General features: G+C 41.6%; 1 protein-coding gene across 1 annotated transcript in view; it reads right to left on the bottom strand.

Moving 5' to 3' along the window:
* Positions 1-15,474: 15,474 nt before the first annotated feature.
* LOC145398717 (uncharacterized) overlaps positions 15,475-24,716 on the bottom strand; it is a 110,451-nt gene continuing 101,209 nt past the window's right edge. The window contains exon 5 of the mRNA XM_080271516.1: positions 15,475-15,576. Coding sequence (XP_080127642.1) covers positions 15,475-15,576 — 102 coding nt within the window. The remainder of the gene's footprint in view (positions 15,577-24,716) is intronic.

Here is a 24,716-nt window from a genome sequence, read left to right as displayed (position 1 = left end):
GTCAGTATTAGTAAAAAAAAAAAAAAATGTATCTGTAATAATATTCTATCTTGCTTTAACTCAGCATTATCCGGTTTTCACATTTTATCAAGGCTGACTTAGATAAATTTGCTCTTGCTAAATTCGTGTTAATAGAGGCTATTGCAGTTAACCATATATGTAACCTGTTTTGCCATTACATTATCCTTATGAGTCCTGAATGTTTAGTTGTTAGTTTGAGCATTAAACTTTAACTTGTAATTTTACCTAAGTCTTTTGTTTTGAACCTGTAACTTTGCAAATAAAGCGCCTCGGACCCGGACGGACCATACGTTGATGACTAAGGAACGGACAAAGGACATTCTGAGAGTAGGAACGTGGAATGTGAGAGGAGTGAATGATGAAGTGAAAGAGAGAGAGATTGTCCAGGTGCTTGAGGATGCAAAAGTGGATATATGTGGATTGACTGAAACTAAATGGAAAGGTGAAAGGATGAGAGAATGGGAATACGGTGTAGGTATATGTGCGGGAGTCAGTGAGAATGAGAGGGCAAGAGAGGGAGTATGTCTGATGATAAGCAAGAAGTGGAAGGAGAATATAAGAGAGTATGGAACAGTGGGTGCAAGGATTGTATGGGTGAGGATGAAAGTAGGTATAGAAGCATGGGCGATTGTATGTGTATATGCTCCAACAGAGGATCGAGTGGCAAGAGTGAAAGATGAGTTTTGGGTGAGAGTAGAAGCATGTATGGACAAGTTTGAGAGGAGCGAGAGAGTGCTGTTGATTGGAGACATGAATGGCAAAGTCGGGAATGTACGAGTGGATGGAGTGGTTGGTCAGTGGGGTGTGCCAGCGGAAGTAGATGGGAATGGTAGTGCTTTGGTGGACATCTGTGCTGGTAAGGGGTTGGCAATAGCCAACACCTACTTTCGTCATAAGATGATCCACCGGTATACATGGAGAGTAATGAGGAGGATGGATGGTGAACTTGTTGAACGAAAGGCAATGATAGACTACGTGTGTGGATGAGCGAATGAGAAGACAAGTGTTGGATGCAAGGGTGTGGAGAGGGTGGGGGAATGGAGTCTCGGACCATCACTTAGTGATGGCCAAGGTAGAGCTGCAAAGAAAGTGGTTGAGGAGGCGAAGGGGAAGACAGGAGGAAGCAGCTCCTGTGAGAAGAGTGGAGAAATTGCAAGATAGTGAGAAGAGGACAGAGTATAAGAGCATAGTGGAAGAAAGATTGGGAAGGTATGAGCTAGAGCAGATGGAAGGGGTGGAAGACGTATGTAAGATATTCACGGAAGAGATAAGCACAGCGTGTGAGGCGGTTTGTGGAGTGAGGAGGAGATGCAAGGGTGTGCAAGGGACAGCATGGTGGAATGATGAGGTGAAACGAGCTGTGGAACAAAAGAAGAAGGCATATGGTGAATGGTTGGCGAGTAGAGGTAGGGGAGATGAGAGATGAGAGAGAGAAGAGAGAAGAATATGTGAGCAGGAGAAGGGAGGTTAAGAGACTGGTGAAGGAGAGTAAGAAGAAAGTGGATGAAGAGTTTGGGAGGAATCTGAGTGTGAAATGGAGGGAGAGTAAGAAATTGTTTTGGAAGGAGGTAAAGAAAGTAAGGCAGTGTGAAAGGGGAAATAGTAGGGGAGTGAAAGATAGGAATAATAGATTGTTGGTGGAGAAGAGAGAGAAATTGAGGAGATGGAAGGAGCACTTTGAGGATTTGTTGAATGTGGAGAGTGAGAGCAGTGTGAGTATAAGTGGTTGGGGAATGGCTGGGAGAAGAAGAGATGAGAGGAGGGAGGAAGAGATCAGTAGGTCGGAAGTAGTGGAAGCGATGAAGAAGATTAAGCTGGGAAAGGCCCCAGGAATTGATGGAGTGTGTGGTGAAATGCTTAGGTATGGGGGTGAGATTGTTGTGGAGTGGATATGGAAGTTGTGTAGATTGGCTTGGGAAGAGGGAAGGGTTCCAGAGCACTGGAAATCAGGTATAATTGTTCCTCTGTACAAAGGAAAAGGGGAGAGAGAAGTATGTGGTAACCATAGGGGTATTTGCCTTCTTAGTGTGACTGGTAAAATATATGGTAGAATACTCATTGATAGGGTTAGGCATATGACAGAGGAGCTAGTTGGAGAAGAACAAGGGGGATTTAGGAAGGGAAAAGGGTGTGTAGATCAGATATTTGTTCTAAGATGTTTAGTGGAGAAGTATCTAGAGAAGGGAAGGAAAGTGTACGCTGCCTTCATGGACTTGGAGAAAGCTTATGACAGAATAGATAGGAAAGGTATGTGGAAGGTATTAAGAATATATGGAGTGGAGGGGAAATTGTTGAGTGCTGTGAAGAGTATGTACAAGGGAGCTAGGGCTACGGTGCGAGTGGATGGTGAGCTGAGTGAGTTCTTTGATCTCAATGTGGGACTGAAACAGGGGTGTGTAATGTCTCCTTGGCTGTTTAATATATATATGGATGGGGTCGTAAAGGAGGTACAAGGTAGGGCAGTGGATGTGGGGGTGGCCTTAATGAATGAGGGTGAGATTTGGAAGCTTCCGGTGTTGCTGTTTGCTGATGATACAGTATTGTTGAGTGAAGATGAATGGGAGTTGCAAGGTTTGGTGAATGAATTTGGGACAGTGTGTAGGAGGAGGAAGCTGAAAGTTAATGTAAACAAAAGTAAAGTTATGGTGTTTGAGAGGAATGAAGTCACAGAGTGTGCAGTGAGGTTGGATGGTGAGGATATGGAGAATGTGAGTGCATTCAAGTACTTGGGTAGTGTGATGAGTAAGGATGGAACTTTGGGGGATGAAGTACGTGAATGGGTACAGCAGGGAAGGAAGGTTGTTGGCACACTGAAAGCAGTGATGAGAAATAGGGAGGTGAGTATGGAAGTTAAGAAGTCACTGCATGATGGTATTGTGATCCCTACCCTGACGTATGGAAGCGAGGCATGGACCTTGCAAGAGGGGAACAAGTCAAGAGTGAGAGCAGTGGAAATGAGTTACTTGAGAGGAGCATGTGGAGTGACATGGAGGGACAGGTTGACGAATGAAGAAGTGAAGGAACGTTGTGGGGTAGATGTGGATGTGGTTGAAAAGATTAGGAGAAATACACTGAGGTGGTTTGGACATGTGGAGAGGATGGAGAATGAAAGACTGACTAAGAGGGTGTATGTAGGTGAGGTGGAGGGAGGGAGAGGGAGGGGTAGACCGAGGATGAGGTGGAGGGATGGAGTTGAGAGGTATATGAGGGAGGGGGGGGTGAGTTGGGGGGAGGGGAGTCAAATGGTGGGTGACAGAGTGACTTGGAGGCGTTTTGTCTGCGGCCACCCTTTGCGGGATTAGGGCGTCGGGCTATAGATAGATAGATAGATAGAACTTTGCGGGACAGTAGTGATTTTAGTATTCTCACTTGAAGCGTTTATTATCTCTCTCTGTTCCGGAACATTTATTTGGCGACCTCTTATCAGGATAATCAGGATATTATCATAAGGATATTGCTTGATATTTTGTGACTGTGATTTATTCATGATGTCTACTATTACTACTCTTGTTGAAGCCAAAGATTTTTTATCAAATGTGCAAACAGTGTGTGATGTAGAAAACAGAACAAAGAATGAACTTAAGCTTGTTGCTCAACAATTGGGAATTGCTGTTTGCTCTCATCACTTTAAAGATCAAATTGTTGGCATGATTAATAAAAGCTTGTTTAATGTAACTCCTCCAGATGAGCAAATGCAGATTGAATTAGCTAAGTTTCAGCTAGCCCTGCAGGAGGCTCGTGCTAAGGAGGCTGAGTTTCAGGCAGGTGCTAAGGAGGCTGAGTTTCAGGCACGTGCTAAGGAGGCTGAGTTTCAGGCACGTGCTAAGGAGGCTGAGTTTCAGGCTCGTATTCAGGAGGCACAGGCACAGGCACAGGCTCAGGCACAATTTGGACTTCCTAGGATTCAGGCAGACCATGAGTATCGCATGAAACAAGGTGGAACTGGATCATCTAGGTCTGATGATTTCGATGTGGCTAAAAATGTTAAACTTGTCCCTCCTTTTAATGAATCTGATTTAACAAAGTATTTTCAGTTGTTTGAGAGGGTAGCTACAGGTTTTAATTGGCCCCAAAAGTATTGGCCAGTACTCCTTCAGAGTGTTCTCACCAATAAAGCTCAAGTAACTTATGCATCTTTGCCTCAGGATCAATCTGATAATAATGATGTAGTTAAGAGCTTGATTCTTAAGGCCTATGAGCTTGTTCCTTAAGCCTATAGAGTAAAATTTAGGACAACTTATAAGCAAGATAAGCAATCCCATGTTGAGTATGCAAAAATCATAGAAGATCTGTTAGAGCAGTGGTTAAATTCTAAGAATGTAAATTCTGATTTTGATAAATTTAAGCAGATGATTTTGCTGGAGGACTTCAAAATGTGTATTAATAAAGATGTAAGCCTATATCTTGATGAGAAAAGAATAAATAATTTGTCTGATGCTGCAGTTTTAGCCAATGAATATGTTCTCACTCAAAAGAGATATTCTAAAGAAAAAAGAAAAGCTGAGAGTAAGTACGTTGCCTCTACTCAGAGTACAGGTAACAGGAAAGAGAATAAAGACGATGTTTCTCAGGAAGTAAATACCACCTCCACCTCTAGATTTCAGAAAAGTAAATGTACTTATTGTAGTAAGCTTGGTCATACTACGGAGAAATGTTTCAGGAGACAGCGTGATATGAACAAAAAGGAGTCTTTAAATATTCAGTCAATTGATCTAGTGTCCAACCTTGAGAATTAACCGAGTTAACTGAACCTGCTTTGAGGGGTAAATTGAATTCTCATGATGAAGCTCCTCTTTTGAGCAGTAACGTGGGTGACACTCTCAAGAGTTCATGTGCTAATTTCCCGTCTGATGGTTTTGTCAGTCCTCTGGACAGTAATGACAGGAAATCAGTTAAAATATATCGTGATACAGGTGCTTGCCAATCCCTTATGCTGACCAGTGTTCTAGGTTCTAATGTTAATTTCTCAGATGAAATTGTAATCTTACAAGGTGTAGGGAATAATTACTTCTCTGTCCCTCTGTGCAGAATGAATTTAGAGTCTGGTTTTGTTAATGGTTCCGTTATGGTTGGGTTGGTTGAGACACTCCCAATGTCAGGTGTAACTTTCTTACTTAGAAATGATATTGGTGGAAGTCAAGTGTGTCCTGCTTCTCAGTTGTCTAGTGAACCAGTGACTGCGACCCAGGATTGTGATGTCCCTGATGTGTTCTCTGCATGTGCTGTCACTAGGGCTAAGTCTAAAGTTACTGGTGACTTAGAGGATAATGATGATGATGATGTTATCCTAGCTGACACTTTTATTGCTAATTTGGACCACTCACCAGATGAGGCAGTACCCCGTAGTGTTGATAATTTGTCTCGTCAAGAGTTGGTTGAGTTGCAGGTTCCTGACCCGGAGTTGAAAGGTCTAGCTAACTCTGCTTGCAGTGAGGAAGAGTCAGCTGGTGCTTCTGCTTGTTATTATATAAAGTCAGGAGTACTTATGAGGAAGTGGAGACCCCCAACAGCATCAGCTGACTGTGAATGGGAGGTTGTACATCAAGTTGTCATCCCTCATGTTTGTAGGCAGGATATCATTAGAGTGGCTCATGATTCCAGTTTGGCAGGACGCCTTGGAGTGAGGAAGACTGTGGCACGCATTTTGAAACACTTCTACTGGCCAGGTATCTTCAGAGATGTTTCCTGGTATTGTAAGTCTTGTCACACCTGTCAAGTTGTGGGGAAATGTAATCAGACCGAAAAGGTTGCACCTCTAGTTCCCATTCCTCCTTTTGAGGCGCCATTCACCCGTGTGTTGGTGGATATTGTGGGCCCTCTTCCTAAGACTTCTTCAGGATTTTCTTATGTGTTGACCCTGATTGATATGGCTACTCGTTATCCTGAAGCCATTCCACTTAGAAGTATCTCAGCAGAGAACGTGGTTAAGGAAATGCTAGGGTTCTTCACCAAGTTTGGTCTGCCCAAGGAGATACAGTCAGACCGGGGAAGTAATTTCATGTCAGATGTTTTCAAGCAGTCTCTGAAAGAGTTGGTCATCACCCTGATCACGTCTTCAGCTTACCATCCCCAGACCCAAGGAGCGTTGGAGAGATATCATCAAACACTCAAATCGATGCTCAGGAAATACTGTTTGGAACACCAGAAAGATTGGGATAAATGTCTTCCATTCGTTGTATTTGCCGTAAGAGAATCTCCAAATGAATCACTGGGCTTCTCACCCTTTGAACTACTGTTTGGCCATGACGTAAGAGGACCCCTTAAGCTACTCAAGGAATGCTGGCTCTCCGAGGAAGATGACGTCAACCTGCTGGAGTATGTGATGAAGTTCAAAGAACGGCTGTCCACTGCTTTACAGCTGGCGAGAGAGAATTTAGAAGCTGCTCAGGAGAAGATGAAGACTTGGTATGATAAGAAGTCCAGGTTACGGCACTTTCAGCCAGGAGATCAGGTTTTGATTCTGCTACCAGTGCATGGGCAACCTCTTCAAGCCAAATTTAGTGGTCCTTATTTCGTGGAGAAGAAACTCAGTGATGTCAACTATGTCATCGCCACACCAGATCGTAGAAAGAACAAGCAACTTTGTCACATCAACATGCTAAAGTTATATCACAGGCGGGACGAAAATAACCCAGTCTGCACTGTAGCTGTTCCACCCGAGTCTGCAAGTGAAGTTCTCCCATGCAGTATGAGCCTGATTGATAGTTTGGGGAAGAATCCTGATATCATGAATGATCTCCAGACTAAGCTTTCTCATCTAGCTCCCGAGGAAAGGCAGGAGTTTTCGGTATTACTGTAGGAGTACCCGCAAGTGTTCCGTGACACTCCAGGAAGAACCACTGTGTTCATGCATGATGTCGATGTTGGAGACGCAAAGCCAATTAAACTGCCTCCTTACCGTGTGAACCCAGAGAAAGTTCCTCTCATCCAGAAGGAGCTTGGCTACCTGTTGGACCACAAGATGATTGAGCCCTGTCAAAGCGAGTGGAGTTCTCATGTCACTCTATTCCCTAAGCCAGGTGGGTCACAGCAGCTTTGCATCGACTACAGACGTGTTAATCAGATAACCAAAACAGACACTTACCCTCTCCCTTGCGTGGAAGATTGCATAGACAAGATCGGAAAGGCTAGGTACATAAGTAAGTTTGATTTGTTAAAGGGATACTGTCAAGTACCTAGAACGTGCTAGGGAGATCTCATGTTTTGTAACATTAGGAAAGACTTTTGCATGTTCTGTAATGCCATATGGTATGAAGAATGCTCCAACCACTTTTCAGAAGCTCATGAATGTTGTAACAGAGGGTTTGGCAGGGTGTGTTGTATATAGTGATGATGTATTAATCATCAGTGACAACTGGAAAGATCACCTATGCCATGTCAGTAAATTTCTTGAGCGTTTGGTTCAGGCTAATCTTGTAGCTAATTTATCAAAGTGTGAGTTTCGTCAAGCTAAAGTTCAGTACCTTGGGTACGTAATTGGTGATGGACACGTTGCACCACCAGGAGCTAAGGTTCAGGTTATAAGTGATCTTCCCAGACCTAAAAGTAGGAAAGAGCTACAAAGATTTTTGGGAATGGTAGGTTATTACAGGAGATTTGTTCTTAACTTTTCAATTCTTGTATCACCACTTACAGACCTACTGAAAAAGGGAGTTAAATTTGTCTGGACCGATAACTGAATCCTCTTTCAGTAAACTTAAAGCTATCCTATTAAGTCAGCCAGTGCTCGCTACTTCAAATTTTGCTAAGCCTTTTAAGATGGCTGTTGACGCAAGTGATACAGGAGCTGGGACTGTTTTGCTGCAAGAGGATGATCAGGGTATTGAACACCCTGTATCTTATTACAGTAAGAAGTTCACTCCACCTCAAAAGAACTACGCAACTATTGAGAAAGAGCTTTTGGCCTCGATTTTGGGTTTACAGCATTTTTCATTTTATTTGTGTTCTGGTTTTGACCCCATAGTCATTTATACCGATCATAACCCACTGAAATTCCTTAGTAAGTTTAAAGATAAAAATCAGAGATTGACAAGATGGAGTCTACTTCTTCAGGAGTATTCATTAGACATACAACATGTCAAGGGGAAAGAAAATGTTATTGCAGATTGCTTATCTAGACTTCAGACAGATTGTTTTAGAGTAATAAGAAATTTCCTTTGTAAATTTCTTTCTCTTTGTGGGGAGGTGTTACATAGCCTATGATTTCATCATCCCTTGTATAATTCTAACTTATGATACAGTTTTGTTCATGACTGCATCATCCTTTGTATGATCCTAATGTACAGTATGCTGCATGTTTGTTCACGATTCGCCATGTGGCTTCCATAGTGACCAGGCTTGTGTGTTCTAGCTCACTCCCCCCTTCTCCCCCTTATAGTAGAGTAAGTCGTTCTTTCTGTTGTTCAGAGCAGGATTACCAACGCTTCATCCCCTATGCCTTCATTTGCGCGTCCTTCTTACAAGTTGAATCAAGCTCTGCGGTCCCCTATATAATGAGCTCAGTCTCTGCATTAGTGGCCACTTAGATCTACTCCATATTCTGTTCACATCTCTGTCCTCCCCTGTACAGTATATTATTATTTTTGTGAGTGCTCAGGAAGTCTCCAGCCATCTAGCTGCTGTATAATTTGAGTATAAGTGTTATTACCATTTTTCTTGTACTGCATAGCCTAATGCGTTAATTCGTAAGCCGGGTAAAGTTTTTATGATTCATATTGGTTCCATACTGTCAGCCAGTATTAGTAATATTTTGTATCTGTAATAATATCATATCTTGCTTTAATTCCGCATTATCCGGTTTTCTCAATTCAATCAGGGCTGAATTAGATAAATTTGCTCTTGCTAATTTCGTGTAAATAGAGGCTATTGCAGTTAACCATATATGTAACCTGTTTTGCCATTACATTATCCTTATGAGTCCTGAATGTTTAGTTGTTAGTTTGAGTATTAAAGTTTAACTTGTAATTTTACCTAAGTCTTTTGTTTTGAACCTGGAACTTTGCGGGACAGTAGTGATTTTAGTGTTCTCACTTGAAGTGTTCATTATCTCTCTCTGTTCCGTAACAATTTATATATATATATATATATATATATATATATATATATATATATGAAGTGTGGCTGCAGAGGAAGGATGAGATGTCATATGAAAGGTATAAGGAAAAGAGGAATAGAGCGAGAAGGGCTGTGCGTGATGCTAAAGTGGCAGCAGATGAGAGGTGGGGTAGGCGGCTGACAGAGAATTTTCACAGAATAAGAAAATGCTTTGGAAGGAGGTGAAAAGGGTGCGAAAGGGAGAGTCTGGGAAGGAAGAACGAATAAAAGCAGAGGATGGAAGGATGTTAATTGAGATGGATGCAGTAAGGAAGAGATGAGCAGAGTATTTTGAAATATTGTTAAATGTAGAGGAGGAAAGGGTGGCTGAGATTGTGGTGGATGGAAGGTTGCAAGGAATAAATGTGTTGGGAGAGTTGAATGATTCTTTGATCACGAAGGAGAAAGTGCAGAAGGCAGTAAAGGAGATGAAAACAGAGAAAGCTGCAGGTATGGATGGGTGTGCTGTGGAATGCCTGAAGGGTGGTGGAGTGACTATTGTTGACTGGTTAATAAGATTGTTGAATGTGTGCTTTGAGAAAGGTATGGTGCCAATTGACTGGGCAAGTGCTTGTGTGGTCCCGTTGTATAAAGGTAAGGGTGATAAGTATGAATGTACTAGCTTTAGGGGTATAAGTCTGTTGAGTGTTGTAGGTAAGGTGTATGGTAGAGTGTTAATTATGAGAGTTAGAGAGGGTACAGAGGGATTGGTGATGAGCAGTGTGGCTTTAGGAGAGGGAGGGGATGTGTTGATCAGGTGTTTATAGTGAGACAAGTGTGTGAAAAGTATTTAGCGAAAGGCAAGGATGTGTTTTGGGCATTTATGGATTTAGAGAAAGCGTATGATAGAACTGATAGGGAGGCTTTGTGGACTGTGTTAAGATTGTATGGTCTTGATGGTAGGTTACTAAAAGGGGTGAAAAGTTTTTATGTAAATAGTACAGCGTGTGTAAGAGTGGGAAATGCTGTGAGTGATTGGTTTCCTGTGAGAGTGGGGCTGCGACAGGGATGTGTGATGCTGCCTTGGTTGTTTAATATTTACATGGATGGTGTTGTAAGGGAGGTGAATGCAAGAGTTTTAGGTGGAGGTCTGAGTCTGGTGAATGTTGATGGTGGAGAGTGGAATCTGAAGCAGCTGCTGTTTGCAAATGATACTGCACTGGTGACTGATTCAGAGGAGAGATTGAGACAGTTGGCAGAGGATTTTGGAAGGGTGTGTGAAAGGAGAAAATTGAAAGTAAATGAGAATAAGAGTAAAGTGATGAAGTGTACGAGGTTGATAGATGGTAGGGGGATGAATATAGTTTTGAATAGTGAGTTGCTTGAGGAGGTAGATTGTTTTAAATATCTAGGGTCACATGTTGCTGTGGATGGAAGAATAGATGCAGAAGTGAAGTTTAGAATAAATGAAGTAGGAAAGGTGCTGGGAGGAATGAAAAAAGTGTTTAAATGTCGTTCGCTTAGAATGAATGTAAAGAGAAGGCTGTATGAGGGTGTTGTGGTACCGACTGCGTTATATGGGGCTGAAACATGGAATATGGGTGTAGCAGAGAGGAAAAGTTTGAATGTAATGGAGATGAGGTGTCTGACGAGTATGTGTGGAGTGACGCATATGGATCGAGTGAGATGTGATGAAGTGCGAAGGAGAACTGGCGTTGTTCGGGAGATGGCTGGTAGAGTTGAGCAGAGGGTGTTGCAATGGTTTGGGCATATGGAGAGAATGGATAATGAGCGATTGGTGAAAAAGATAACTAGATCTGATGTGAGAGGTGTAAGGCTGAGAGGAAGACCACGAATAGGATGGATGGACAGTGTGAAGAGAGCGCTGGATGCGAGAGGGATGTCTGTTGAGCAAGGAAGAGTGGCTGTGCATGACAGAAATAAATGGAGAGAAATTGTGAATGAATAAGTGATGACGCAGCCCTGAGGGGATTTCTCCCGCATTTGGTCTGATCAGCTATTTCAGGTCAGGTGCGGGTAAGGGGATGGGTCTGTTATGATGTGGCAGGGGTAAACCAGTTCTGCTGTCGGGCCCTGCTGCGGATGTCACTGATTGCATTGCGTAGTTGACCCTTGTGCGGTGTGGTGCGGTGAGGATCTGTCCGTTCTCCCCTTTGGGGCTAAGATGCGAATGAATGTGTTTGAATGGATGAGTAAATGGGGAGTGTGTCGTCCTGTTTCGGCTACCTCCCATTCATTGGGGGAAGCAGCCTTGGTGTATATATATATATATATATATATATATATATATATATATATATATATATATACTGTGTATACATATACAGGGTGTAACGTGACGTATGACAAAAGCTTACACCAATGATCTATCATATAATTTTGAGTATATTTTGTTCTATAAACATATGCCCTCTGCGACCCCAGTTCAGTGCCCAGCATTCTCGAGTTTTGTGTAAAAGCTTCGTCTCTTGCATGTGCCATTAGGTGAGAGCTTGGCAGGGCGACGGGAGACGAGTATTATTAGCTCATACTGTACTATACATGAAAATCCCATATCCTATCAGTACACGCGAGTTTTAAGAAGAAACTTTACGTAGTCTATTGATTCTTTAATATCGTTATGCATTCATGCAATTCTTTTGCACAAATCGACTGTAATTAAGGATTAAATTCGAATTTTATGGCTTGCAAGGGAGTAGGGAGGGAGGGAGGACAGGCTGGTGTGTTGTTGCCAGTTATGTAATATTTGGTTTGTAGGATATTGCTACCAGCATTATCATAACACCCACAGCTCATTCAGTGAAAAAACGTTATTCTAAAGGGAGATTAGCCTCACTTTAAGTCAGGAAGAATATTATTTATCACAATATTTCTGCTGCAAGTAAACGTGGCGCCCTTGGGTATCTCCACCTGTGTTCCTCTCTGCAGCACTGGCATTACCATCGCAGAACCCGTAAAAAAAAAATACACGATATCTGCATATTCTTCATTGCTGTACGTACGTAGCATGCTGTTTCATGAACATGTGAAGCTGAACCCGGTGAACAACAGAACGCGCAGAACAGTATTTGAAGTGTGTGCCTCCCCCGCAAATGTTCCCGTTCAAATGACAGTGGACGTAGGGTTGCCAAGTCCTTATCAATCTCGCAAGTTTAGTCCTGAAAACTTGCTAGATTGTCGCTAGATAATAAACACTGCAAAACATCGCTAGAAAATACGATGAAATCTTTAAAATATCACCTATAAATGACAAAAATATCCAGAATGTAGCTAGATATCATGTTGCCAGATGTTAGTGCCGCAAGTAGAAGCAAAAAATAGGTCTAGTTGCATAGGCGTTACATTGGCAATCCTGTATCATTGTTCTCACGTCATCATATGAAAAAAATGGTGCCACGTTTACTTGCAGCAGAAAAATTGTAATGAATAATAATATACCTCCTGATTTAAAGTGAGGCTAGTCTCTCAAAACAGTAATGTTCTTTCACTGAATGAGCTGTGGGTGTTATGATGATGCTGGTAGCAACATCCTACAAACCAAATATTACATAACTGGCAACAACACACCAGCCTGTCCTCCCTCCCTCCTAACTCCCTTGCAAGCCATAATATTCGAATTTAATCCTTAATTACAGTCGATTTGTGCAAAAGAATCGCATGAATGCATGACTTGATGTTAAAGAATCAATAGGCTACGTAAAGATTCTTCTTAAAACTCGTGTGTACTGATAGGATATGGGATTTTCATGTATAGTACAATATAAGCTAATAATACTCGTCTCCCGCCGCCCTGCCAAGCTCTCACCCAATGGCACATGCAAGAGACGAAGCTTTTACACAAAACTCGAGAATGCTGGGCACTGAACTGGGGTCGCAGAGGGCATATGTTTATAGAACAAAATATACTCAAAATTATATGATAGATCATTGGTGTAAGTTTTTGTCATACGTCGCGTTACACCCTATATATATATATATATATATATATATATATATATATATATATATAGGTTGTAACGCGATATATATATATATATATATATATATATATATATATATATATATATACTATATAGGGTGTAACGCGATATATATATATATATATATATATATATATATATATATATATATATATATATATATATATATATATATATATATATATATATATATATATATATATATATATATATATATATATATATATATATATATATATATATATATATATATATATATATATATATATATATATATATATATATATATATATATATATATATCGCGTTACACCCTATATATATATATATATATATATATATATATATATATATATATATATATATATATATATATATATATATATATATATATGAGCAGTGTGTCTTTAGGAGAGGCAGGGGATGCGTGGATCAGGTGTTTACTGTGAAAGATGTGTGTGAAAAGTATTTAGCAAAAGGCATGGATGGGTTTTTGGCATTCATGGATCTAGAGAAAGCGTATAATTGAACTGATACGGAGGCATTATGAGATTGTATGGACTTGATGGTAGGTTTCTGAAATGGGTGAAAAGTTTGTATGTAAATAGTAGTGTGTAAGAGTTGGAAATACTGTGGGTGATTGGTTTCCTGTGAGAGTGGGGCTGCGGCAGGGATGTGTGATGTCGTCTTGGTTGTTTAGTATTTATACAGATGGTGTTGTAAGGGTGGTGAATGCAAGATTTTTAGGTGTAGGTCTGAGTCTGGTGAATGTTGATGGTAGAGAGTGGAATCTGAAGTATCTACTGTTTGCAGATTATACTGGACTGGTGGCTGATTCAGAGGAGAGATTGAGAGAGTTGGTAGAAGAGTTTGGAAGGGTGTGTGAAAGGAGGAAATTGATAGTAAATGAGAATAAGAGTAAAGTGATGAAGTGTTCAAGGTCGGTAAATGGTAGGGGGATGAATAGAGTTTGAATGGTGTGTCGCTTAAGAAGGTAGAATGTTTTAAGTGTCTAGCATCACATGTTGCTGTGGATGGAAGAATAGATGCAAAAGTGAAGTTTAGAATGAATGAAGTAGGAATGGTGTTGGGAGGAATGAAAAAAGTGTTTACTGTAGATGTCGTTCGCTTAGAATGGATGTAAAGAGAAGGCTGTATGAGGGTGTTGTGGTACCGACTGCATTATATGGGGTTCAAACATGGAATATGGATGTAGCAGAGAGGAAAAGTTTGAATGTAATGGAGATGAGGTGTCTGAGGAGTATGTGTGAAGTGACGCGTATGGATCGAGTGAGAAATGATGAAGTGCGAAGGAGAACTGGGGTTGTTCGGGAGATGGCTGATCGAGTTGAGCAGATGGTGTTGCGATGGTTTGGGCATATGGAGAGAATGGGTAATGAGTGATTGGTGAAAAAGATAACTAGATCTGATGTGAGAGGTGCAAGGCTGAGAGTGAGACCACGAATAGGTTGGATGAACAGTGTAAAGAGATCATTGGATGCAAGAGGGATGTCTGTTGAGCAATGAAGAGTGGCTGTGCAAAACAGAAATAAATGGAGAGAAATTGTGAATAAATGATGACGCAGCCCTGAGGGGATATTCTCCCGCATTTGGTCTGATCACCTAATCAGGTCAGGTGCAGGTAAGGGGATGGGTCTATTATGATGTGGCAGGGGTAAAACAGCTCTGCTGTCGGACCCTGCTGCATATGTCACTGATTGCACTGCGCAGTTGACCTTCGTGAGGTGTGGATCTGTCCCTTCTCTCCTTTGGGGCTAAGATGCGAATGAATGTGTTTGAATGGATGAGTAAATGGGGAGTGTATTGTCCTGTCTCGGCTACCTCCCTTTCCTTGTGGGAAGTAGCCTAGGTATATATATATATATATATATATATATATATATATATATATATATATATATATATTACAAAGGTATTTTCAATATGCTAGATAAAATTGAGTCGTACTAAACAAAACTAATATATTCGGACCATCTTTGTAGCCAAGAGGCAGAAGACAGAAATACGTTTACATGTTTATTGACATCAGGCCTGCTACAATAAAAAACGAATACATCAGATAAAACAAAAGTGTATATATATATATATATATATATATATATATATATATATATATATATATATATATATATACTAATAGCTGCAATGACCTCTGCTCTGCTGTCATGATCTTTTTACTTCAAGCATTCCGTTAACTGTATAAAAATAAACCTTGCAGGAAAAGATATCCTAAATAAAAATGAAATATAACAACTGAGTTTCGTATCAGATCTATAATTGCAGTATAGTGCAAGAACAGTGAGAGAGAGAGAGAGAGAGAGAGAGAGAGAGAGAGAGAGAGAGAGAGAGAGAGAGAGAGAGAGAGGGAGACAGAGAGAGAACATTGTCTTTGTATGCTTCAGCGTATTTCTGTCAACGGCTTTGTACTGGACACAACCTTCTCCAAGAGGAAAACAAGGCATGATATCCCACAGCCTAGGCCAAGCACCACGAACATGCCCTGAAAAGATAAGAATAATGTTAATAATAATATTAATAATAATAATAATAATAATAAAATATTAATAATAATAATAATAATAATAATAATAATAATAATAAAATAAATAAATAAATAATAATAATAATAATAATAATAAGTTTGGGAGAGCCTGTAAGAAACGGAGTCTGAAGGAGAATGTAGCGAAGGGTAAAGTTATAGTCTTCGAGAAAAGTGAAGTCAGTGAATGTACAGTGAGGTTGGATGCGGAGGAAACGGAAAATGTGAGTGCGTTTAAATACTTCGGTAGTGTGATGATTAGGGATGGAAGTTTAAAGAGTGAAGTTCTTGAAAGGGTACCATAAGGAAGAAAGGTTGCTGGTTCCTTGAAAGCAGTGATAAGAAACAGGGAAATGAGCATAGAAGTGAAAAAATTACTACATGACAGTTTTGTGATATCAACGCTAACGTATGGAAGTGAAACTTGGACATTGTTGGAGGGACAGAAGTCAAGAGTGAGAGCAGTGAAAATGAGTTTTTTGAGAGGAGCATGTGGAGTCACATGGAGGGACAGACTGACAAAGGAAGAAGTGCAGGAGCGCTGCGGTGTGGATGTGGATGCGATAGGAAGCGCTAGGAGAAACATATTTAGGTGGTTTGGCCATGTGGAGGGGATGAAGAGTGAAAGACTGACGAGGAGAGTGTATGTGAGTGAGGTGGAGGGGGGAAGAGGGAGGGGGAGGCCAAGGATGAGATGGAAGGATGGAGTTGAGAGATATATGAAAGAGGGGGGGTGTGAGCTGAGAGCAGGGCAGTGAAATGGCTGGGGACAGGGCGACATGGAGACGATTTGTTTGAGGCCACCCCTTATGGGATTAAGACGTCTGGCAATAATAATAATAATAATAACAATAATAATAATAAATGTCACTGTATAGAAGACATTCCCAGTTTTCCTTGCCATTCCCAACATTTGCCAAAAAAAATCTTCGATCCTACCCTTACTCCAAAAGGGGGTAATTAGAACGCCCCCCCCTCCCACCTTGTTGGTGGTCATTTTAATTTACTATAGATTTTAGTCTTATTTATCTCAATTCAAAAGCACTATTTGACGTGTAACAGCAAGAAAATCAGTAGCACTATTGATATAAAAAGTTTTAGGAATATTTTAAAAGTTTTTGTACTTTTATGTGGCATGGTGGTTGTCTGAGGACAAAAATTCTCGCCTTAGGTAGACAGACTGATAGAAAGATAGATAGATATCTGCAGAAAACTCATTTGTATTGACACAGTTTGTTGTGTGTGTGTGTGTGTGTGTGTGTGTGTGTGTGTGTGTGTGTTTGCTATTTTTCATTATTCATTTATTCTTGTACATTGTTCCGTGTGAGCTTCGACGCTTCAAGACTAATGTGACGAGTTGTTAAGCCAGTTGTTGTTGAGTTAGTTGGAGCTTTGAAGTGCCAAGACCAGCGTGACGAGTTGGTGAGCCAGTTGTAGTTGGTTGTTGGAATAAAGGGAGCAAGAAAGTTGGTTGTCTCCCTCTGCCCACTAGTCCCTGTTACATGCTATCTAGGCACTTAACAGCAACAGATGAAGTCTGAAGAATTTTGCAGTTCGCTTGGACAACCTTGTCATGGACCTTCGCTTGATACCAGTGTGATACTGTGCTCGCTGAATGATGTACAGTTTGGTATCGAGGATTCGGTGGCTTTGGCAGCGGAGGCAACTACTGACATCGACGAGAAGGACTTTAAAGTGACATGATGTGAAAGCAAGCACGTGGACGGTGTTGTGGAAGTGGTGTGGTGGCACAGGGCCGCCACGACTAATGAATACTCTCTCAGAGTACAGGGTGCCTCGAGAGGTTCTTCAGGAATAGAAGAACGAATTGTGTCAGTGGATCAAGGATCGATAGCTGGTTCCGTATTGTACTGGTCAATAGAAGTACTGATGAGAAAATAACTATCAAAATCCCACTTACAAAAAATAATAAGTGACCAGTACTTTTAAATTAAGGAAAAGTTTGGAAATATATGAAATGATGAAATATTTGAGGAATAGTAATGAGTAATACACTCTAAAATAAAATAATAAATGGACCTAACTTAAATGGGTGTCCACATTATTACTTGAAGAAGGGTATAGGATACACTTGGTAGCACTGACCCTTCGGATATATATTCTGGGAAGGAGCATAGGGTAATCCATGAGGTTGACGAAACACCCTGACTGTAGAGATTGGGCCTTTATTTACATGCTGCTTCTCCATACATGCTAGATGATAAGAGGGAGATTGTACTTGTGCCAGGCCTGGGAAATATTTGAATACTGTGTAAGAAAACAGACAATGGCCATGCTGGACCCAGTGTCAGAAGTAAAATACTCTGCCAGAACTTGGATCAAGTCCACTCCCAGACTTCTACCCAAAACTTGCTCCAAGACTTGTTTCAAAACTTGTTCCCCTGAAAGTTTAGAACTTTCAGGTAATTTCAAGCAAAATAATAAGATAAAAGTATTATACTTTGTGAAAAATAAAACTTTTCATAGGAATATTCCAAGAAATTAGATAATGCGCTGCCCTTTGACCATCCTAACTTCTAGGTGCTAGGATGATACTGCATAGGATAAAGATTCGTCACCTTATTCTATAATTATAACACTCATTTTAGTATCACAGTGGCGTACGTGACTACTTAGCGTTACCCCAGGGTGTCGTAAATACTGACACAAGTAGATTTCTGTCTCTCCTCACCCACACTGAGAGAGCCGCTCTGCACTCTTCTCTTATCTAACAGTTTCTAGAGCAGATTTCACTTTCAAAACATTACTAGCATAGGCAAAATACAATCAAAATACCTTTTAGGGGAACAGAAGTCGGCACACTAAATCATCATGGGGGCAGGAGAAAGAAAAACTCCAGGCAGAACGCTGTACTGAAGCCCGCTCAGAAAGCAAAACACAGAGAAGGCCTTGAATCTTCCCTTTTAGGGATCCTTACGATAAATGAACTTTTAAACTGCCTATGATATTTTCTTTAGAAAGTTTGGATAAGTATCACTAAATATTGGAACTCACTGGTAAAATATTAGCCTCCAGAGTGTCATCGTTCAACTGAAAAAAAATAAATACTGAATCGATGTGGATAATACACAACATTAGTGTAAAAATGTACAAAAATATGGGATATTACAGTGCAAGGTGTAAAAATATTACTGGCATTAATTTCCAACCTGTACAGTATGATGACAACACCCACGGGCCAGCGAAAGGAACCATTCCTCTGACGGCAATCGTGCAACAACTGAAGAAAAAGGTGTGCCTGGTACTAGATTTCCATGAACTGAACTCTTATCTCGATGTGCACACAGCGGAGAAAATTAGCCAGTAGCGCAGGTGTGGACCAGTGTTGTAGTCAAGACCAGGCATCTTGAGACCAAGACCAGACCCTCCGAGAACAAGACCAGATCCTCCGAGACCAAGACCAAGAATTTATGTGTCTGCTGAATGAATGAAAAGTAGCTGCAGCCTGCAGGTGCTGCACTGCTGGTCAGTTTTCACAGGCGTTTCGGCCCCTCGAGTGAGTGCACTAGTACCCCAATCGCCCAGTTTCTGAGAAGACAATTACTAATAAGAATGAAAGAGAGAAGAGAGCAATGAGGATAATTCCTGGGGCCAAAAATCAAGAGTATGGAGGGACCTGGCTCCAAACCAGGACTGTGACAATTTTGCTTCTTTTTCTGGCCCGTGTCAAACGTTTTCCAGGCACCCTAGGGCGTGGTCATAGCTCTCTACGGACCTGCACACCGATGTTACGGCTTTTGAAAGTTTTTTAGGTTTTTAACCCGTCACGTCCCGAGGTTTTCCGCACCTCCGACATCCCCCAGTCCCGAGCCTTTTTGGAAAAAATTTTTTTTGGCTCAAACTTCCGCTTAGGTTGAGAAACGAAGGATGATCACCAAGAAAGGGCTTACCGTGGTCTATAAGTGGTCATAACAGGTGAGGTCCCCCCCGCCAGGTATCGTATTCTTTTATGGACATGTCAGGCACTCACGTTTTCTATGGTAAGGAATACTGGGAGAAACAACACACAACACCTCTATATTTATTGAATTTGAACTAATAAACAATAACAGTAACAATATAATGGATTTCAGACTCATATATATGAAAAATAAGCATCGTACCATCGCGCGAGCATAGCGAGTTAGGTCCGAGTCGTAACATGCTATATGCTAAGTTTCTTGTATCAGTCCACATATTTTTTCTACTTGTATACTTGTTTCAATGACATTTTACCAATTACAACTGTTTGTAAATGTTTTCAGATGTTTTCATTCATTATGATGACATGCAGCATAAGTTTAGCGCTTCAGCTTAGTAAGCGCACTCGCCATGACTCGTATTTCAACAAACCCAAATGTTTTATCACTTTCCTATTATTTTTCCCTTTACATAGAACCTTTCCTCCACCACTGTAAATGTTTTCAATTATTTACATTCATTACGAGAGCATTTAGCGATATGCTAGCGCATATTCACGTAGCAACCACGATCTCAAACACTCGAGTTTCATCTTCTACTTTATTTATTCACTCCAATTTTACTTTCCCACTTACATTACACACGTTTACACCACTATACTGCACTTTACATACTTACTGGCATTATTTATTTAAGTGAGCGTGAGAATATCGCATGAAAATACCCTCGCAATGAATGTATCGACCAACATAATACTCAAACACTTATATACTAATTCTTCACATATATTACACACTTTCCCACTTGTTGTCTTCTATTTTCAATATTACGGGCCTTATTCATTCAACTGAGCGTCAGGATATCGCATCTCTATACACACGCTATGATTATTTGACTTAGAATATATTTCATCACTTACAATAATGTGAACTTATATTATACCCGTATACATTTCCAATAATAATAATTATATAATTCTATCTATCTACCTATCTATAGCCCGACGCCCTAATCCCGAAAAGGGTGGCCGCAGACAAAACGCCTCCAAGTCACTGTCACCCACCATTTGACTACCCTCCCCCCAACTCACCCCCCCTCCCTCATATACCTCTCAACTCCATCCCTCCACCTCATCCTCGGTCTACCCCTCCCTCTCCCTCCCTCCACCTCACCTACATACACCCTCTTAGTCAGTCTTTCATTCTCCATTCTCTCCACATGTCCAAACCACCTCAGTGTATTTCTCTTAATCTTTTCAAGCACATCCACATCTACCCCACAACGTTCCTTCACTTCTTCATTCGTCAACCTGTCCCTCCACGTCACTCCACATGCTCCTCTCAAGTAACTCATTTCCACTGCTCTCACTCTTGACTTGTTCCCCTCTTGCAAGGTCCACGCCTCGCTTCCATACATCAGGGTAGGGATCACAATACCATCATGCAGTGATTTCTTAACTTCCATACTCACCTCCCTATTTCTCATCACTGCTTTCAGTGTACCAACAACCTTTCTTCCTTGCTATACCCTTTCACGTACTTCATCCCCCAAAGTTCCATCCTTACTCATCACACTACCCAAGTACTTGAATGCACTCACATTCTTCATATCCTCACCATCCAACCTCACTGCACACTCTGTGACTTCATTCCTCTCAAACACCATAACTTTACTTTTGTTTACATTAACTTTCAGCTTCCTCCTCCTACACACTGTCCCAGATTCATTCACCAAACCTTGCAACTCCCATTCATCTTCACTCAACAATACCGTATCATCAGCAAACAGCAACACCGGAAGCTTCCAAATCTCACCCTCATTCATTAGGGCCACCCCCACATCCACTGCCCTACCTTGCACCTCCTTTACAACCCCATCCATATATATATTAAACAGCCATGGAGACATCACACTCCCCTGTTTCAGTCCCACATTGAGATCAAAGAAGTCACTCAGCTCACCATCCACTCGCACCGTAGCCCTAGCTCCCTCGTACATACTCTTCACAGCACTCAACAATTTCCCCTCCACTCCATATATTCTTAATACCTTCCACATACCTTGCCTATCTATTCTGTCATAATCTTTCTCCAAGGCCATGAAGGCAGCATACACTTTCCTTCCCTTCTCTAGATACTTCTCCACTAAACATCTTAGAACAAATATCTGATCTACACACCCTTTTCCCTTCCTAAATCCCCCTTGTTCTTCTCCAACTAGCTCCTCTGTCATATGCCTAACCCTATCAATGAGTATTCTACCATATATTTTACCAGTCACACGAAGGCAAATACCCGTATGGTTACCACATACTTCTCTCTCCCCTTTTCCTTTGTACAGAGGAACAATAATACCTGATTTCCAGTCCTCTGGAACCCTTCCCTCTTCCCAAGCCAATCTACACAACTTCCATATCCACTCCACAACAATCTCACCCCCATACCTAAGCATTTGACCACACACTCCATCAATTCCTGGGGCCTTTCCCAGCTTAATCTTCTTCATCGCTTCCACTACTTCTGACCTACTGATCTCTTCCTCCCTCCTCTCATCTCTTCTTCTCCCAGCCATTCCCCAACCACTTATACTGCTCTCACTCTCTACATTCAACAAATCCCCAAAGTGCTCCTTCCATCTCCTCAATTTCTCTCTCTTCTCCACCAACAATCTATTATTCCTATCTTTCACTCCCCTACTATTTCCCCTTTCACACTGCCTTACTTTCTTTACCTCCTTCCAAAACAATTTCTTACTCTCCCTCCATTTCACACTCAGATTCCTCCCAAACTCTTCATCCACTTTCTTCTTACTCTCCTTCACCAGTCTCTTAACCTCCCTTCTCCTGCTCACATATACCTCTCTCTTCTCTCTCACATCTTCTCCCCTACCTCTACTCGCCAACCATTCACCATATGCCTTTCTTCTTTTGTTCCACAGCTCGTTTCACCTCATCATTCCACCATGCTGCCCCTTGCACACCCTTGCATCTCCTCCTCACTCCACAAACCGCCTCACACGCTGTGCTTATCTCTTCCATGAATATCTTACATACGTCTTCCACCCCTTCCATCTGCTCTAGCTCATACCTTCCCAATCTTTCTTCCACTATGCTCTTATACTCTGTCATTTTCTCACTATCTTGCAATTTCTCCACTCTTCTCACAGGAGCTGCTTCCTCCTGTCTTCCCCTTCGTCTCCTCAACCACTTTCTTTGCAGCTCTACCTTGGCCATCACTAAGTGATGGTCCGAGACTCCATTCCCCCACCCTCTCCACACTCTTGCATCCAACACTTGTCTTCTCATTCGCTCATCCACACACACGTAGTCTATCATTGCCTTTCGTTCAACAAGTTCACCATCCATCCTCCTCATTACTCTCCATGTATACCGGTGGATCATCTTATGACGAAAGTAGGTGTTGGCTATTGTCAACCCCTTACCAGCACAGATGTCCACCAAAGCACTACCGTTCCCATCTACTTCAGCTGACACACCCCACTGACCAACCACTCCATCCACTCATACATTCCCAACTTTGCCATTCATGTCTCCAATCAACAGCACTCTCTCGCTCCTCTCAAACTTGTCCATTCATGCTTCTACTCTCGCCCAAAACTCATCTTTCACTCTTGCCACTCGATCCTCTGTTGGAGCATACACACATACAATCGCCCATGCTTGTATACCGTATTTATTGCACTGAGCGACAATATATCGCATCATAAAACCCTCGCTATGTATGTTTCCACTTACAGCATATCTATACACTTACATACATTTTTTGCACTTATGTTATACCCGTATGCACGTTATACTAATATTTGGATATCAACATGACTGATAATTTCACTGAGCGTCTGTCTGTCGCATTTACTTCATAGTTTCAGCATCCTGTCGCATTCACACCATATCAGAATTGCATCAACGTGTGATATTCGCTGAAACATGGGTGAATACAGAGACCCACGTCACACTCCACGCAATCATAGCAGGTGTCCTTCCTCTGTGTCGTGAGTCTCACCCGGGAATTGCTACACACGTGACACCTGCGTTGGGGCCTAGGTCTGTTTGGCTGGGGAGGGATAAGAGTGGGAAAATGGCGGCCGGATATTCTCAGGGGAATTTGGGCAATAGGGGCAGTGCAGGTGCGATGTTGGGGCCTTTCTACAGCATAACGTGCAAACATCTCTCTTGTGAGCTCCCTCACAAACCTTTCAAAGGTTTCCTGAACTCCTGTTGTCATGGCGTGAAGGTGGTGGCAATTCAGAGCAGTGATCTCTAGCAAGTGAAAGAACAGTTTCCTATACCACTTCATCGTGGTCCTGCCACACTCTACCGTCGATATCATGGAGTCTGACTGGTCCACGAGGCGCATGTTTATGTTATAGTCCATGACACACTCAGGTTTCCAAATATGACGCCTGTTCTCGTTACCGTAATCAACGGAATCAGTACGGTGCATCAAGGGGCAGTGAACCGTTGACGAGAGGCTTACTTCTCTATTGTGGTTCCACACAGTTGCATGATGTTGTTGGCTTTGAAGAAGACAACCTCATTCCTTGCAAGTTTCCGCCCTACCTTGGCCATGTGATGCCGGTTCACCTTCATGGTTCCACAGACTCCCGTTTCATGCGTGTGAAGATAACGAGCGAGAAGAGGGCTAGTGTACCAGTTGTCTAGGTAGAGGACGTGACCACGATGAAGGTAGTCTTCTATCATCGTCTTTACCACTGCTCCCGACAGTCCAATACTTCGATTTTCTATTATGTCTGTCTGTGCACCGGTGTACAAGACTATGTCTTGCACGTATCCAGTCCTACAGTCACACATAACAAAGATCTTGAACCCAAAACGGTGCCTTTTGCTGGGTATATACTGCCTAAATGAAATATTGCCTCTCCACAACACGAGACTCTCGTCTATGACGAGGTCTCTATAGGGATAGAATGAGGAACTAAAAGTTTGCCTCAGGTGATCAAAGACCAACCTAATTCGCCTCATTTTATCAGTGTCTTTCGCATTTGCAGGATCATGAGCATCATAGAAATGAAGGCGACTTAGAATTTGTTGAAACCAATTATGGCTCATGACTTGCCCAAATATTGGTGTAAATATAACAGGGTCCCTTGTCCAGTAAGCCGGAATTCTGTTTTTTCATATAATACCCATCAAAAGGACC

The sequence above is a fragment of the Coenobita brevimanus genome, chromosome 46, assembly GCF_032717465.1.
Source record: "Coenobita brevimanus isolate Jiangsu-jjx chromosome 46, ASM3271746v2, whole genome shotgun sequence".
Lineage (NCBI taxonomy): Eukaryota > Metazoa > Arthropoda > Malacostraca > Decapoda > Coenobitidae > Coenobita > Coenobita brevimanus.
The sequence above is the reverse complement of the archived record's forward strand: the minus strand, read 5'-3'. Positions and strand labels throughout refer to the sequence as shown.